Source organism: Cydia strobilella, chromosome 13 (genome assembly GCF_947568885.1).
Source record: "Cydia strobilella chromosome 13, ilCydStro3.1, whole genome shotgun sequence".
Lineage (NCBI taxonomy): Eukaryota > Metazoa > Arthropoda > Insecta > Lepidoptera > Tortricidae > Cydia > Cydia strobilella.
In genome coordinates this window covers 2,384,377-2,403,455 of record NC_086053.1, presented here as the reverse complement: position 1 = coordinate 2,403,455, position 19,079 = coordinate 2,384,377, and the positions used below count along the sequence as shown (strand labels likewise).

General features: G+C 38.8%; 1 protein-coding gene across 1 annotated transcript in view; it reads right to left on the bottom strand.

The window, feature by feature from the left end:
• Nucleotides 1–19,079, bottom strand: part of LOC134746526 (potassium voltage-gated channel protein Shaw-like) — a 224,299-nt gene that overhangs the window by 187,773 nt on the left and 17,447 nt on the right. Inside the window, exon 3 of the mRNA XM_063680938.1 lies at nt 5,527–5,659. Coding sequence (XP_063537008.1) covers nt 5,527–5,659 — 133 coding nt within the window. The remainder of the gene's footprint in view (nt 1–5,526; nt 5,660–19,079) is intronic.

Below are 19,079 nucleotides of genomic sequence, written 5' to 3'. Positions count from 1 at the left end.
AAATCTTCACAAAACTGACGGTCAATGTCAAACCTCATACCAAAGATACATTGATTGAGTAAGATGTGTAAAATCTAAGACAATTTCGTGGTTCCAATTTGACAGGTAAACGAGATGGTGCTGTACAGCTCCATACATTTTCCGGTAACTGATTGTCAAAGATGACGTTTGACAATTCAGTGACCGCAAAACATATTGGGCATATGGCGCAGTACACCGCCATCTGTTTTGGATGTAAAACTAAGGGGCACGTTTTTTTCTTCGACTTTACCTCTTTATTACAATCAATTATCTTTGCTCATACATAGGTAGGTATCTAGCCAGGAAAGTACAGTTAGACGTGACTTAAACACAACTTAAGTCGCGCTTTAAACCTACAAGTTAAAAAAATGCCTGTAGACGCGAATAAACAGTATGCCAAACTAGCATCAATGGAAATCGTACAATTCTACTTTGTGTTCCATTAGGAATATTGAAGGTTCATATTTCAAAACGAGGATGATTTGCGGCGAACGAACGTAGGTGCATCGGTAGAGCACCTAAACAAGCGATTGACAACATAAATTACTTTGCTTTAGTATTTATGTGACTTATACGACCTGTGCCCTGTTTATAAAAAGCTTGTAACTTGTAATACTAGCGGATGTCACTATTTGACAGCTTTTGTTAGAAAGGGACTTCCACTTGTATTATAAGTTACAAGCTTTTGATAAACAGGGCACAGGGGCCCGTTTCTTAAAAGCTTGTCGCTTGTAATACAAGTGGAAGTCCCTTTCTAACAAAAGCTGTCAAAAAGTGACATCCGCTAGTATTACAAGTTACAAGCTTTTGAGAAATGGGCCCATGGTATTAATTATTTTCAGTAGTAGATAAATTAAGCGGAAAAAATGTAAAATTCTGCAGGTCAAGAAAGTATAGGTTCGTATGTTAGAGGGCCGTTTTGACCTCACGTCACTCCTGTAGATCCTTAGAATCATCCTCTCCTCTCTAACTCATAGATCCTTTTCAACGCCGCCGGATAAAGTATGTACCTAAGCAAGATACACGGACTAAATACAAAGATATTTATAATAATTTACGAGTGTGCAAACTAGCGGCCCATTTCTCGAAGGGTATTAGACTGCGCTCTGATCTACTTTGATTAACTGACAGCTGCCGAGCAAAAACAGCGAACAAAAAAGAAATCCGCTGTTCTTATGGCCGCTCAAGCGTCATGCAACTGCATTCGGCTCGTCCAATATCGCAGGCAAATAAACAAGAATCCCCCTGTATAGAGGAACGCGCTGTTCAAGCAACCCCCTGTATAGGGGAATGCTTTTCAAGCCGTTTGCTGAATGCATAAGCGAATGACAACAGTATCGAGTGTCCAAAAGAGCTATTTTTTAAACACTTCTGGTAAAGTTAAGAAGCCGATATTGGTTTAAATAACATTTGTTAAAACATATTTATAGTAAGAATGTTCTCAAATGATTTTTACGTTAAGACCCTAATCTGTTAAACAAAAGCCATTGTTTCTTTTGTGCGAGCGGTCGGCCATTGTATTGTGTGCCATTGTGTCTAAGCGCGTGGCACTCGCTCAGACACAATGGCACGCGCCGTGGCCGACCGTTCACACAAAAAAAAACAATAGCTTTACACTCAATAAGATTGTTATTGATACACTAGCTTTTGACGTACTTCTATAGAAAATTATTACACCCCATTTTCACCTCTATAAGGGGTAGTTTCCCTGATAAAAACTATCATTTGTTATTTGCCCGAGACAATCTATCCCGAAACTGTAACCGCTGCCGCGCTGAACCAATTTAGATTTTAGATGGAATTTGGTATGGACATAGTCATAGTTTAATGGGGGCTATCGTTTTTGTGTTCACCAGTTGAAGCCACTGTAGATACTATATCCAGAAAAAGAGATCTTAAAATTCTTCTATGCTTATTTTTATAAAATCAATACGTTCTAATATACACAAAGGTATTTTAACGTCTAAATGTGCCATTTTTTCAACCTGTTTAATTTTGCATATATTTTAGTTCGCACTTTTTTTTTAAACCACTAACATTTGTTGAGCTATATCTAATTGATTAATCAAATATAGACAAAGATTTGCCACAACTATGAATATAGAGTGAAAATTCCCGATAAAGAAGCTTGAAATCCCCAAAACTTCTATGCATTTGACATTTTGGAAGACCTCCATCTACACTGGCGCCCCAACGGCGAAATTTAACGCTGTAGCCCTCATTGGCTCCCGTGAAATGATATGAAAGGATGTGAAAGGTCGTCGGTAAATAAAGGTAACAAAATAAATTCGCGATAGACCCGATTGTAAATGTGATTTAATAGGATGTGAAAGGGGCTAAAAAGGGGAGTATAAGTTACTATAGAAGTGCGATATAAAAGTACAAATTCTACACAAAGTCACGGGCAATAATTAGTATCCAATAAACTACGTATTCGACGAGAAAGAGGTCACTCGTCGAATCCGAATCGGTTGGGCAGCGTTCGGGAAGCGGCACAGTATCTTTTCGTCCAAATTGCCGCAGTGTCTTAAGTCAAAAGTCTTTGACCAGTGTGTGTTGCCAGTGATGACATACGGATCTGAGACGTGGGCGCTAACGATGGGCCTCATAAGAAGGCTCAAGGTCACGCAAAGGGCAATGGAGAGAGCTATGCTCGGGGTTTCTCTGCGTGATAGAGTCAGAAATGATGATATCCGCAGTAGAACTACGGTCACCGACATATCTCGCAGAATTGCAAACCTTAAGTGGCAGTGGGCGGGGCACATTGCTCGCAGAACTGATGGCCGGTGGGGCCGAAAGGTTCTGGAGTGGCGTCCGCGTACCGGAAGACGAACTGCCGGTAGGCCTCCAACGAGATGGAGCGACGACCTGGTGAAGGTCGCGGGAATTCTATGGATGCGAGCGGCACAGGATCGGTCGGAGTGGCGAGCCTTGGGGGAGGCCTATGTCCCGCAGTGGACGTCTATCGGCTGACATGATGATGATGATGATGAAACTACGTATATTTACAACAACTCCTTACCTAATTCCCATTAATCACATTTGTGACAAAATCTGCTTAGCCTGAAGAAGGAAGTATCCACACGTTGTCGTCAATACAAAAAGAGAAAATGTTTTTCCACTTCTAAATATTTTCCATTCCCCGATGATTTTATAGTATGTTATTGACACAATGGAAAACTAGGTTTATAGGTTTCCCTTTTTCAAAATTTGCAATACAATTTTTTTTAAAGCGAATCGTACAATATGTTATGCTAATGCGATCGACATCAAAATCAAAGTCATTTATTAAGATTTAGTTAGTGGAAACCGTTTTCTCCTAAAATGGAAATTGTATGAAATAACTGATTTGCAAGACCGAAGTGATCCCACAGGTAAAGTTTCGTACGGGAACACTAAAGTATCTATTGTCAGTAGCTATATATTCTTTCCTCTTACCTTCTGTGCTAATCACTTATTTAGACTTATTAAAATGTATTCAGATTTTAAATATACGATACCGTTCGGTATAAATCTCAGTCCATTCTTCTCTTACTAATATATATGTGATCAGGAACAGAATGCTATAAAGACATATCTGTACTCCTAGCATGTAAGTGAATTGGTTTTAAACTGTAAACTTACATTGTTTCCAATAAATAAATAATAATAAAAGACGGAATCCTAATCCTTTACGATGATAGCGCCCAATCGCAAAATGTTGGCGAAATGATTTATGGTGCTCGTGTCTTAAGCTAGCGGTTCGAATAATATATTCATTACGCGTAAGGGTATTTTTATAGGGTGATAATTGAGTCATATAGAAGCTAACGCAGCGTAATACGTAGGCGAACAACACGCGAACGCGAAGCGATGCGGCGCGGGGTGAATCAATCCTTTGATACCTATAGAAGTGTCCTACGTGGCCGATCTTATTGCGAACGCGAACGCCGTGCGAACGCCGCGTTGCTTCGCTTCACGTTCGCGAGTTGTTCGTTTACGTAAGACGCTGCGTAAGTCAGCAAGGTGCAGTTCAGTTGAAGTAGATATAGCTGAGTTTGTTTCTATATATCTCAGTTGGACTATAACTAGGTAAAAGCCAGCAAGGCAACTATAATATTAAACATGTACAGCAAGCTAGAAAAGTGCAAGGTCACATAGGATGCAGGTTATTGCGACTATTTGTTATTTTTCGGATAAGATTGGTCGAAACGTCCTCTGTAACCTCTGTTACGTTTTATCACAAGATTGCGAGAGCTTCAAGTTATTTAAAAATGAACTCACACAGACGCAATAAACCCATAGTCGCAATCACTCCGATGGACCTTACCCACTTTATGAACGAATTTCAATTATAATATGGGTATGCACTTGTGCAGCTCTGTTAACAATATGTTAATTGGCTAGATGACAAGTTTTTATTAACGGTATCAATCGATCGGATTTGTTTTGGAGATCAAAAGCCGCACAAAAGTCAGAAATGACAGCAAAAGTCTGACAATCGTACTCTAATATTGATCAAAAACAGTAAACAGACTTAAGCCCAAAATTAATTTTATTTTATTACCTTAAACTTAATTAATTTATCAATGAGACCGCTATTTCAATTAAGTACTTGTTTTTAAGACATCCAACAATGAATTTCCGTTAGATCCGGGCTTAGGGAAGGTATTTACCCTCGATATTCCACTCAGTCATTAATATTTATTAAGTAGTAATAGTTTGCCAGGTGTGCCAAGTTCATTAATAATAATTAAGCTTTGGGTAAAATCTATTGGTGTATCATCAAGGTAATAACCTAACGTTACCACGTAACGAATTTGACAACTTATTCGTAAGTACACACTTACCATATTTTCAAGCAAAAAGGTCCATATTGAAACTTAGTTTTTTTGTGGTTGTTAACACAGTTTCGCCGAAGTCAAGGAAAATAATTGTTATTCGATAGTATAAGTACAAATACGTTATTTTTTGTTTGAAACGTTTTAGTTCCAGTGGCTTAAAAAAAGATCGTCGCAACAATATCGCGCGCGACAAAACCTTAACGATTCATACAATATAAGGTAAGATATGTGTGTGTGTGTGTTTATGTGTAGTGGGTGGTTTGAAAATGTGATGTCTACCCCAAACTTTAAATACACTTTTCGTCGGGTAGTCACACAAATCTCTGCTTTGACATTTTGCTGGGATATCAGTTAGCCGCGACCACGACCAGTGAAAACTGTGTCGAAACGTCGGTAAATAAAGGTAACAAAATAAATTCGCGACAGATTCGATTTTAAATGTGATTTAATAAGGTAAGATATGGTTATAGTTGGCATGGTGAATGGAGGACGGGGTAGTGGACATCCACCAACCCGCTGGGTAGACACTGTAAAGAAGGTGTACTAGGGATCTATACAGGCGTCTATTATCAGGAAGGCGGAAAATCGTGCAGAATGGAGAGCCCTGGTGCACAAAATAACGACCTCACGTTGTCGCGACTTTCAGCCATGAGGAACCGAGGAAGAAGGTAAGATAACTGACCTGTGTATCCCTGTGTATGCTGTAAGTGGACCAGCAGCACGGCTCCACCTGGTTGGAGTCCAACCCCCAGAACTCCAGCTCCTCTTCAAACAGCGGCCCGCAGACATTTGTGGGGTAATGGAGCTTTCCGGTCCTGGACAAGAAAGAACATTTTTCAATTAAGCGAGATCAGTTTGAATTACTTTTTTTGGTATATTCATGTTAAAATCCGAAAACACTTTTTAACCAGTGTCTGATACACAAAACCTTGCTGTTAGTGACATTGTAATTGATAGTGGGTTCCTTCTACATCGAGTGGTTTGGCAATCCAAGAAAAAAATTATCACCCAAGGCTCCCAATATGTATGCGCACGTCGTGGGATTGAGCAAACTCGGATTGTATCCATTTAGACCAAATTTAGGTGTTTAAACGATTTCCAGTTTGCTGGGAATTAATTCCTCTAAACGCTTTGTTTTGGGTTTAATTTCATTGACCTATATCTCTTTTCCCGTTCTGTATTTTAACCGCTATGAACAACATGATCCTTTCATAAATCTACTTTTACCATGTAATTATAAATCACAACTTAGAAACTCAATTTAAAAGGGTGAAACGCAACCATATAATGAATTAACTTAAGCTCTTTTTCCTACAGTATTCTGAATTTGTACGAAAGTTTACGCAATAGGGAATTTTGCCCCTCGTCAATTTCCTGCTTAATTGGAAGGACTGCACTTTCCTCATAACAGTTTTGTTAATTATTCAATATGACTGTACGTGTGAAGCTTCATTGTGGATAACTATTTGGCAGACAAACCATGCGTGTTTGGATTAAAATTTTGTGTTTGGGGCTATCAGGAATCATTGTAGCTTATTTTGAAGTGTTTACCAACTAGAACTAAGTACTGTTTATATGAATATAACATTGCAATATCTTGTAATATTCATTTATATATAAGTATATTGTATAGGTATACTGAGTAATAATAGATTTTTTGTAAGTTTGTGTTTTTTTAGGATTCCGTACCCAAGGGGTAAAAACGGGACCCTATTACTAAGATTTCGCTATCCGTCTGTCTGTCTGTCTGTCAACAGGCTGTATCTCATGAACCGTGATAGCAAGACAGTTGCAATTTTCACAGATGATGTATTTCTGTTGCCATGTCTGCCCTAACCATTAATTGTAACTTGAACACCCGCTAATCTTATTGGTAGATATAATAGTAATGGGGGGTGAACTTAAAACCAGCCCTGTGGCTGCCAGTCTATACTGCACCACAGCAAATGCTGAGATCATCATTTTTGTCACACTGCTCAATTTTCTTATTTTTTTGTTTAATTTTATTATTTTTTCTGTTTTATCTTCTTGTATGTGTATGACTATGTGAGTGGCAAAAAATCATTTTTCTATTCTATTCTTTTCTTATAACAATACTTAGATGATTTTCACTGACACAAATTTGAACAGAAATAACATTCATACAAATATATTTCTTGCGACGTATATTTCCGCTTACACTATAAACACTGTAATTTTGCTGAAATAAATACACAGTAATAAATCATATACAAACTGACGGATTTGTAAACAATATTTTATTTTGTTCTGTATGATGGATTTCCTTTCGTTTTGTTGGCAATGTGATAATTAAAATGTAGCCTTGATGTAATAGTACATTACTACAGAGGCCGGGAAGGAAGGGGTTGCCGGCCGAATAGAATATATAGTTATGAGGCCGACAACCCGTTTTCACGCCGATGTATGTATAGTGCTTTTCTCAAACGTTTAATATGGGTATATAGTTTGTCAAAGGATTGTCTTATTTCAAACATAGACAGAGATAATCATACTATCTTTGTCTTACACTAGTACTAACACCCAAAAGAAAAGGATGAGTATAGTTTCTTTGTTCTTATTTACTGACAAGATTTGCTTGACCAACTCAGGGTAGCAAAACCGTCTCGTGTGATGCGGAAGGGTCCTGGATTTTCCCCAGGCTACCATCCCCCCACACAGTCCTACCGCTCTAATGGCCCTAGTGCCATCGAGCCCGTCAGGTAAAAAAAAGTTTTTTTTAATAGGCGTATTATTGGCAGAATGTCATAAACGAACCAAAAAGCAAATATTGCTTATAGTTTTTTTTTAAATGGCTGATTGCCATGATGCTGTGCCACAATTATATGTGAAATAGAAATTTAAAAAAAGCCACTTCCCGGCCTAGGCCTGCAACTTTGTATGAAATTTCATTACAGACCTCTCGTCTAGCCGCGCCTGAAACGTGATACTTCCCAGCCTAATATAAAGAACGTAATATCAATATTACATAGCATGTTTGAGAAAAATAAATGTACATAAACTGAAATAGATGAGAAAAAGTGACGAAGCCCTCCAGTGGTAAACACAAATAAAAATATTTAATTCATAATTGATATTTTTTTATTGATAAAATAAATAATTTGATTGCGGTTAATAGTACTCACATACCTAATATAAGACAAATAACTCAATTATACATTATAATTATAGTAAAGAAGAAGCGCTGGTGGCCTAGCGGTAGCGTACGACTTGCAGTCCGGAGGTCGCGGGTTCAAACCCCGGCTCGTAACAATGAGTTTTTCGGAACTTCTGTACGAAGCATCATTTGATTATTTAATATTTACCAGTCGCTTTAAGGAAACCGGACTAATCCCAATAAGCCCTAGTTTACCCTCTGGGTTGGAAGGTCAGATGGCAGCCGCTTTTGTAAAAACTAGTGCCTACGCCAATTCTTGGGATTAGTTGCCAAGCGGACCCCAGGCTCCCGTGATAACAACAAATACTAAAAACAGAATAAAACAAATATTTCAGTGGGGCTCCCATACAACAGAAGTGTTTTTTTTTATTGCCGTTTTTTGCTTAATGGTATACGGAACCGTTCGTACGCGAGTCCGACTCACACTTGGCCAGTTTTTAGAGTTACCCCTGGGCGTTGAATGGTTGCAAGGAGTTTCTTCACCCGCAATGTTAAGTGAAAAATAGATTAAACTAATAAACTAGTACTTATATACTCGTGAGACAAAACAATCGTGCCATATGTAGGTATATATAATAATAATAATAATAGCCTTTATTTACAATCATTCTTTAAATATAGTTACAATAATCTTATTTATTTATTTGACACCGGTACGTGAAGATTGTCTTGCTGTCCAGCATAGGCCTCCCCTAGAGTACGCCACTGAATGCGATTCAGCGCTTGTCTTTTCCAAGTAATTCCCGCTATTTTCTTTATATCGTCTTCCCATCTACTTCGTTGTCTCCCTTTTTTTCTTTTGAATTGTCTCGGGCACCACTCTGTTACTTGCCTAGACCATTTATCCTTACTACTTCTAATCATATGGCTGCCCACCTCCATTTTAGTTTTTTAATGCAATAAGTGATATCTGTAATTCCAGTTTTGTTCCTTATAGCATCTAGTCTTATTTTATCTCTTAGTTTTATGTTTAGTAAGCTTCTCTCCATACTGTGTTGGCAAGTTTCTAATTTACGTATGCTATGATTAGTTAAGCTCCATGTTTGGCATCCATATGTCATTACAGGTAGTATACATGAATTAAATATTTTGCTCTTCGCTTTCATTGGTATGAGAGGGTTTTTTACTACCTCCTTGAGAGACCAGTACCTTTTCCATGCCAAAGTGATTCGGTTGTTTATTTCTTTCATTGTAAGGTCTATTGGCGATATGATCTGTCCAAGGTATGTGTATTCGTTCACATAATCTATATTTTGGCTGTTAACAATTATAGGGATGTTTTCCGAGTTTGACATTATTTTAGTTTTCTCAGTGTTCATTGATAGCCCTACTTTATCACTTTCATACACCAGTTGTTTTAACATCTTTTGTAAGCTTTTTGGACCTTCAGAAATTATTATTAGATCGTCTGCAAACCTCAAGTGGTTTAGTCGCTCTCCATTGATATTTAAACCGTAATTTTCCCAATGTAGGTATATAGACAAAACCAAATTTTTAAGGATTGGAAAAAAAAATTAAATCTACAGCGAGAACGTTCTGTTTGTAATGTTATTTTATTGCCATGATCAAAAATCGGGCTAACAGAAATGTCAAGTGTTATTTTTTTTTCTATAAAGTAGGTACAATCAGTAGCGACAGCTAAGAATTTAATAACGCGCAATAAACTTTTCCTGTAACGCACTGTGTTACAGGAACGCGGCGTTTACGATTTTGCTTAATACCGTATCCATCACTAGAAAAAGATGCGAAATTTAAAAATTGTAGGCACGAAGAACTGGCCCTTCAATCCTATTTTGAAATTTAAAATTATAAACCATCCCATCTTAATGGCCGGCAACGCACTTGTAACTTCTCTAATAATAAATTGCTTACCATCAGGCGTTTCGTTTCGTTTCGAACTATATTGTTCATCTCCGTAAATTCTTTGAAAATTACCACCACTCGCCTACGTATCCAGTTCAGTAGTGCGCAAAGTTCAGTAGCTCAGTCGGTTAATATAATTGGACCGATATTTCAAATTCAAATTTCCCACGAGGCGTTGAAAAGCTTTCCATTTATCCTGTATTATTAAAATTCGCAAATATAATACTATGTTCCTTGTCGTCGTATGTCATATAATATATATTTGAGTTAAAATTAGTAAAAGTTACAAAACGCTAAAAATAATTGCCGAGTTCCACAACTCAGTGCGTACCCCAGTCGCCTTCAATTATACAGGGTGTAACGAAGTGTGAGATCGGCGTCGAGCCAGCGAGCCGTCACGTCGCCGTCGCGGTCAGGTTTATGAGTCTGGCGGTCTACGCTCCTTGAGAGTATCAAAATACAACATAGCATCACAGAATAAGTAATAGTATTATCATACAGAACGGCCGCGCACCGCCCCGCCCCGATTCGAATTACCTCGCCCCGCGACAGCAGATTGACGGCCGTTTGCCGGCCGCTCAGTACTGTTTTTAAGCAACTTACTCACACAATGACGCATGTCGCGTGTACAGACGTGCCGTTCACACGTAGAAACGCAAGTGATTTTTGATGTATAGCGTGTCCGCCCTGTGATAGTATGTGCTTTCTGTAGATTACTCTATACAGTAGATTTTAAGTATAAGTTTACCAACGCTCAAGAGACTACTCTAAACTCACAAGAAACTACAAGTATATAAATTATAGTTCACAATACCAAACTCCATAACAGGGGACAGATAATATTGTTAAGCACTTGCCTAAACTTCTCACTTGGCCAAGGGTTTTGGCCTAACTTTTTGATGTCAGACAATCTGTTCTCTTTGCTTATGCGTTGCAGGCGAGGCGATCAATCAAGTGCGATCTTGGACAATCTTCGTACGTAAGAAATGGATCATTCGTGACACTTTATTTTCACTAGGTTCTTTTCTAGGTTCATTAATGTACGTCTATTGTCTGTGTGTTTACGAATAAAAACTATTCTATTCTATTCTATATAAGTGGATACACGAACAGAGAAAATGTTCCTACTACCTATACCTACTATACCTACCCGAAAGATGGACACTGGAGCCTAATTTATTTCTGGTTTTTACATTTATTACCCAAAACCACTGTTATTATTACTATGGAGACGACATACCAAACAATGAAATTGTCGCAATCACAACCTGTATCACACGACCAATACGTCGTACGCGCCGTAAAATTTATGGCGCTTACGCGTTTAGGTCGCGAGATTCACGCTCCGCTTCTAAGGTTTGATGACAAAACGGCAGCAACTCATGCCGCAAAATAATGGTTCTCTGTGCCGCTTCTATACGTTAGGTTAGTAGTAATAGTTATTAAAAACCCAAAACCGGTCTTGACGTACAGGCCATTCGACTTGAGTGATATTTTAATCATATTATTTAGCTGTCGTGCGTCTCGCCCGCGCTAATGAATATAAGGACTAGTACGAGCGAAATGTACGATAGCTGAATGACATATGTTAGATGTTATTCTGATATCAGCGTACGTTCGAATTGGCCTGGTAGTTTTTGGAGTACCTGTCAAATTTGTGGGGATTTATTTCACCAACGTGTTTAACCTTTGGGTACAGGAAAGACACAAAAACCGTTCTGATATTCTATTCAACTAAACAGTACCCCTAGTGGTAATTTCATTCGACAGCGTGACGTGACGTTTGTATTTCGAGTTTCCAAAACGTCCCGCTTGGCGCGCTGTTCAAAATTCCATACAAAATGAGACTTAAAAACACAAACGCGTACGTCACGTCACGTAAAAAAATCCGGCCAAGTGCGAGTCGGACTCGCGCACCGACGGTTCCGTACTTTTTAATATTTGTTGTTATAGCGGCAACAGAAATACATCATCTGTGAAAATTTCAACTTTCTAGCTATCACGGTTCATGAGATACAGCCTGGTGACAGACAGACAGACGGACAGCGGAGTCTTAGTAATAGGGTCCCGTTTTTACCCTTTGGGTACGGAACCCTAAGAAAGCGAATTGTGTCTAGGCTAGATTGTGCGCTCGTCTCACAAGTCTGTATGACAGTAATAACAACGACTAAACTCCGACCTCTCCAACTTGTCCAACTTAATCCCTGGCGATTAACTTTTCCTTTGTGTAGCGTTACGTACCATTTATTATATAAACTAACGACCCTATTATATAAGGTTAATATGTATTTCTAATTACACAGAATAAACAGAAAAAAAAGTATTATAATATGTACGATACGATAAGATACGATACGATACGAGACGAGACGAGACCGGACCGGACCGGACCGGACCGTACCGTACCAAAAAAAAAAGGTAATAAAAGTATGAAGTTCATGGCCTTCACTAAATTAAAAAGCTACATTGTTTCACTCCCTGGAGTGAGGAAAGTCGAACTTTCCTCACTCCAGGGAGTGACGAAAGTAGGCTTGTTCGAGCTGCTGAGGTGAAAAATTATGTGTTGAAAATACGTTAAGAACTAATCGGATGATGCTATAGATAGGGGCTGATGGCTTCGCACGGGTGCAATGCTGATGTATTATGGGTCTCTATTGTTTGACATAATTATTGAAAGTCATAATTGTTAAGTGTTTGTTTCCCATTATCAATAAAAAAATTAAAAAAATAATGTAATGATTAATATTGTCTTCGGTTACCGCGATAGTTACTCATGAAATAAAACTATGAAAACGGATTATATCGCGTATATTGAATTTATAATACATCCCGACGTTTCGAACTCTTTACAGCGTTCGTGGTCAACGGGTGACTGAGGAAAAATTACAAAATGCAAAAATACCCACATACTACAATAATGAACAATCATAGACTACAAACTTTAAGGCTGGTTGTACATGCAAAATCGGTTCATAAGGCTAGTTATACACTATAATTATTTTTCAAGTAAAGATATATATATATACGCGATAAAAAACTATGCCGGCTCCAACCCTACACCACGGACCCGAGAAGATTTAATTCCCTCCTAAAAATACGCGAATTCAATATACGCGATATAATCCGTTTTCATAGTTTTATTTCATAATGTAATGATTGTCATATTATCATTAGTCATAATTAGCCCCATGCATGAAGTTTATATTTGAACGAAATATGTTTTATTCGGATGTTTGTTACCGTTATATCATGTTACAAATGCATTTCCGTTTTTAAATTACCATTTAAGTACTTAAAATTATAAATAAAAAGTACAAAAATTTGCCCGCGAAAAGCTAGTGAGCGAAACGCTCGAAACGCCACGTGACGTCACGCGTTCGACAGATTAGTGTCATTAGTAGCAAACGTCAGTTGGGCCGCCCAACGTGTGGCGTCATCACGCTCTGTCGAATTCGCGTCAAAAATTATGAGCGTTTCAACCGCTCAAAAATTTTCAACATTTTAAATATTTTTTAATAAAATAATGTTAAGGTTTACAAAAGTATTTTTATCATTTCCGGTGTTCCAACGATATAAATTATGAATCCAAAAATAAAAATAAATTCATGCATGGAGCTAATTATTTAAAGTCATAATGTAATGATTGTCATATTATCATTAGTCATAATTTGGTTTTTCTCAGAAACGGTTAACTTTTCAGGATTGCCATAAAACAAACCTAACCTATCTATAGGATAACCCGAGGAAAATCCTGAAAAGTTAACGGTTTCAGAATTATGACTAATGACATAGAGTAACTTATACTAGAGCGGTACTGTCATAGTAAATTTTGTAACCCCAGTAAATTCACTGCCATCTGTCGACACACTTTAAAACTAAAAATAAAGATTTATAAAAATACGATAGAATGTATTTAAATATAGATAAATGATTTTTTTTATTTGCATTAATTATTTTTATGATTTTGACCCATTTTCTTTCACTGATATGCGTTAAAATTGTTAAATAACAAACGAAACCATCAACGCCATCTATACGACTGTAGGCCAAAACTAGTAGCGCCCTCTGAACGAGAATAAAATTTTCTTGATTTTCGAGGCACGTTTTTTCCTTAGACTGTATCCATCTATTACGAAGTTATATCTATCTTTGCTAAAGATAATATGACAATCATTACATTATGACTTTCAATAATTATGTCAAACAAAGGGACCCCGATGTATTATACATATAAACCTTCCTCTTGAATCACTCTATCTACTAAAAAAAACCGCATCAAAATACGTTGCGTAGTTTCAAAGATCTAAGCATACATAGGGACAGACAGACAGCAGGAAACTACTTTGTTTTTTACTATGTAGTGATAAATATTTAGATCAGTACGGTTTCACTTACTATTGTTTTAATCGCTTCTGGCGACATGTTTCGGATTCGTCGGGAATCCTTCATCAGGCACGAGTGTCCGCGGCGGTTGTACTCCGTGCACTGCCCAGCATAGTGTGTGAAACCGTACTGATTTATTTTGAAATATGTCTCACGATAGTTTAATTTCGATTATGTGGTGATAGTAAAATGCAGTGAGGTCTAAGAGAACACGCTTTCCTAAATACAAAACATATTGTGGTCTATACTATACACACGGGCGGACGAACGGGCTACATTTTACGTTCAATGTTCAATGTTTGTAATTTCTTTGCGAACTTTAGTTGATCTCATTAAATACTGTTATAGTTTTCTTTAAAAGATTAGAAATAACAAAATACCTTTAATTTTGCCGAATATATTTAGGTGTATCAAACGTCCCCAGATAGTTTTTTTACCACCTCGGTGGCAAACAAGCATATATAGCAATAGGCGGGCCTGGTGGTAAGCAATCACCGTAGCCTAAGGACGCCTGCAACACCAGAGATATTACATGCGCGTTGCCGACCCTTTAATTTAGTGTTTCAATTAACACACCTATGGCGTCAATTGAACCACACTTCCACATTTTCTATAATTAACTATCATTACGTAACCATGGGCGATAGGCTTTTCAAACACATTTTATTTAAAAGCTAAATAAATATCATTTAATAATACAGGCACATACTCTTCTAACTATATAAAAATAAAATAGTTACAGGCGGTTCAACATAAAGTGTTTCAATTGTCCGCAGTCTACCCTATTTTTCATTAAAACTAGTTTTTCCAAAGTCCCTTGGTGAAAACTAGTTTTCAATAATTACTTAAAACTAATTTTAATGAACACTAGTTAAAGATGAAATAAAACTATGAAAACGGATTATATCGCGTATATTGAATTTATAATACATCCCGACGTTTCGAACCCTTTACAGCGTTCGTGGTCAAAGATTGCATTATTTAAATGGAGAGAACTACTTACCAGGAAAGTTTTTATAAACCGTCAGTCAACATGCTCGATCACGATAAAGTGTGATTTCCTTTATAAATTCGATTTGACAATGTAAACGATAACTTTTCGGGTCCATTGTGATTTGTTGTTTATTTGAAAGTGACGCGGACTGTCGACAACTTGTAAGTCAAGGATTTGAATATGACAGAAACTATAAACAGTACTGCAGCGCGACATTACTGCCGACTGCATTGCGGCCGCAAATGTCATAGATCCGATCAGCAATATCGATTTTAATGTGGCAGCAATGCAGTCGGCAGAAATGTCGCGCTACAAATACTCCTGCAGTAATGCTGGTGAAGTCTGAGTGTAAGGCCTGAGTGGACGCTCGAAGCGGAGCGTTCGGCGGGGCGTGCAGCGTAGCGTCGAGCGTCCAAGGGGTTTGAGCAGCGTGGACGGAGGCCGCTCGCATACGTTCTCCGCTCCGCTGCACGCCCAACTCGAGCATCCTGAGGCCTTACACTGAAACCGAACGGTACCTTAGAGTAAACCTCGATTTCAGACTCGAGGATGCGTGGACTTGTGGAGTCGCGCTCGAAAACGCAACTCGTGCTATCTGTGAGGCCTAACTCTCTGTGCCATTTTAGTAATTTTACAGAAGCGTTTTTGTATCAAAATTTGTCTTCCAAGGATGTGTCTTTCCCGTTTGCATCTTAGGATGTGGAGAATTTTCACAACCGTATACCATATACCGGACCGCGTACCGGAAGACGAACTGCCGGTAGGCCTCCAACAAGATGGAGCGACGACCTGGTGAAGGTCGCGGGAATTCGGTGGATGCGAGCGGCACAGGATCGGTCGGAGTGGCGAGCCTTGGGGGAGGCCTATGTCCAGCAGTGGACGTCTATCAGCTGACATGATGATGATGATGATGATGGTGATGATGATACCATATACGAAAGGATTGCTAGCAACGTGAATTTGATGCGATTTATGTCCTCGTTTAATATTGAATCGCCATGAATCGGATATAGGATCGTTAAGGCTGCAGCTTAATGGCTTTCGGCTTTTATTTACTTTAGCTTATGGATTTGTGGGCTTTGGTCGCGACTTTAAAATTGTACATATCGCTTTTTTAGGGTTCCGTACCCAAAGGGTAAAAACGGGACCCTATTACTAAGACTCCGCTGTCCGTCTGTCCGTCTGTCCGTCTGCCTGTCTGTCACCAGGCTGTATCTCATGAACCGGTGCTAGCTATCACCGGTTCATGAGTTGAAATTTTCACACATGATGTACTCGTATTTCTGTTGCCGCTATAACAACAAATACTAAAAAGTACGGAACCCTCGGTGCGCGAGTCCAACTCGCACTTGGCCGGTTTTTTAATTTTGATATTTTTATGTTGAATAATTTTACTTAAAACACGAGCATTTCGATCCTAATAGGAAAAAGTAATCCAAACTTTTTCATACCTTTCTCGATTCGTCCATTCGGTTAGTACATTACATTTTTTTTTATACTACGTCGGTGACAAATAAGCATACGGCCCGCCAGATGTTAAGCAGTCTCCGTAGCCTATGTACGCCTGCAACTAAAAAGGAGTTACATGCGCGTTGCCGACCCTAACACTCCTCTCCCTCGTTGAGCTCTGGCAACCTTACTCACCGGCAGGAACACAACACTATGAGTAGGGTCTAGTGTTATTTGGCTGCGGTTTTCTGTAAGGTGGAGGTACTTCCCCAGTTGGGCTCTGCTCTAGATCTGGAATGCCATCCGCTGCTGTCCTGTGCCCTACCACACAAAGCGAAAGGTCATTCACAGTGCCCATACCTCTCTTTTGGACATAGTTTAAGGACATACCCCCAGGTCCGGACGTAGTTTAAGGACATACCCGGGTCCAAAAATCTCCTATCCTAAAATCCTATCGTCATGTATGAAAAATGGTAACGGAATGGATAATTAGAAATCTGGGACACTTCTGAAAAACCTCATGATTCATGATCAAATTAAACAAAGTTTAAGATGTATTGGGATAACTTCGTAAGCGGGATAATTTTGAAAATAGTTAATATTCTGCTCTACTAGAAGCTATTCATACTTTTGCCAGGCTTACGCTGCGTCTTACGTAAGCGAACAACATGCGAATGCGAAGCGAAGCGGCGCGTCGGGCCCACGGCGTTCGCGTTCGCAACGAGATCGCCCACGTAGGACACTTCTATAGGTATCAAAGGATTGATTCACCTCGCCCGCATCGCTTCGCTTCGCGTTTACGTGTTTTTCGCCTACGTAGTACGCTGCGTTACTAAGGCATCTTGTTTACTGTTGCTACAGTAGAAAGGGTTTCTAGTTTAGTAGATGTAATTTTCAAAATTACCCCGTTTTCGAAACTTATATACTTATCGCAATGCAAGTTGCATTGGGATATTTGGGATAACTGCATATGCATAATGCAAATTTAAAAAATGACGTGCGTGATGCATGTATATCGCTGTTTAGCGACGTAACCGTCTGTAGTCTCTACCTTCAGTCAACTATTTTTTACAACTTTCTATTGTTATATACCCCGAAACTCGGCACGAACTGCTCACCCGCTGCGGTGACCGAACTGTCACAAGTTGCGGAAAGCCGGCACAGATAATAAATCAATAGTTGCCCAATGTGGGTTCTGAGCCAAATCGACTTGGCTGAAACTGGCCGCGCGGACTGTGATTACTCGATACACACTCGATAGTATTATCTAGTTAACTACTCTAGATATGAAATGTAAGCTATGTATTTCAGTTGTTTTTGTCAGTTGATAATACGCTTATGACTTCTAGTCTTCTTAGCGTTATCCCGGCTTTTTGCCACGGCTCATGGAAGCCTGGGGTCCGCTTGGCAAGTAATACCGAGAATTGGCGTAGGCACTAGTTTTTACGAAAGCCTGCCATCTGACCTTCCAACCCACTGAAGAGTTCTCTACTATTCTTTAACTGATACTGCGCGAATTGTTAATTGAAAGTACCTTCAAGAAATACTATAAAAATGTATACTTAGTCATGTTTTTCAAAAAAACACATGCATTTTACTTTCCTTGTATTCGAAATGAAAAGTAGAGTGTTTAACTCGGGTGAAAGGCATCATTTCTGCCTCGGACTATTGGCGCTCTCACTGCGTTCGAGCGCCAAAATACCTCGGCAGAGATGAGTGCCTTTCATCCCTTGGTTAACAATGTATTATTTACCGCGAATAAAAATTTGGCTATCCCATTGATAAAATCAATCGACATCTAATCGGCATAAATGTGAAAACCCATTGTTTTTCGCTATTCGGTTGATCCCATAACAACACGAAAATCTAACAATAGGTATACGTTTACATACATTTGTATATTATCTCTTGTTTGCTGTTAGTTACCTTTGACGAGGGTTGTTTTTTCTATTGGGCCTGTTGGACAGGTTTAGAGCTATCACCCCCTGGCGATACCTGTGATTAAACTTAAGGGGTCCACTGACTATCAGTCCGCCGGACGATATCGGCCTGTCGGTTGTTCAGAACTGTCAAATTTTTGTTCTAACTGACAGACCGATATCGTCCGGCAGACTGATAGTCAGTTGGCCCCTTTAAAATTGTTTATACGTGCCGTTTTCAATCAAAATGGTACTTATTATCCGTTGTCAATACGGTGCTATTTCCTTAAAGCTTCAATTTGAAAACAACCTTATCGACAACGCGTGTACATTTAAACCAAAAAAGGACCACCTACCATAATTTTATTAAAAGATTTTTTTTTACTAGCCTAATTTAGTGTCCCACTGCTGGGCAAAAGGCCTCCCCACGTTTCCTCCACTCGACCCTTTCG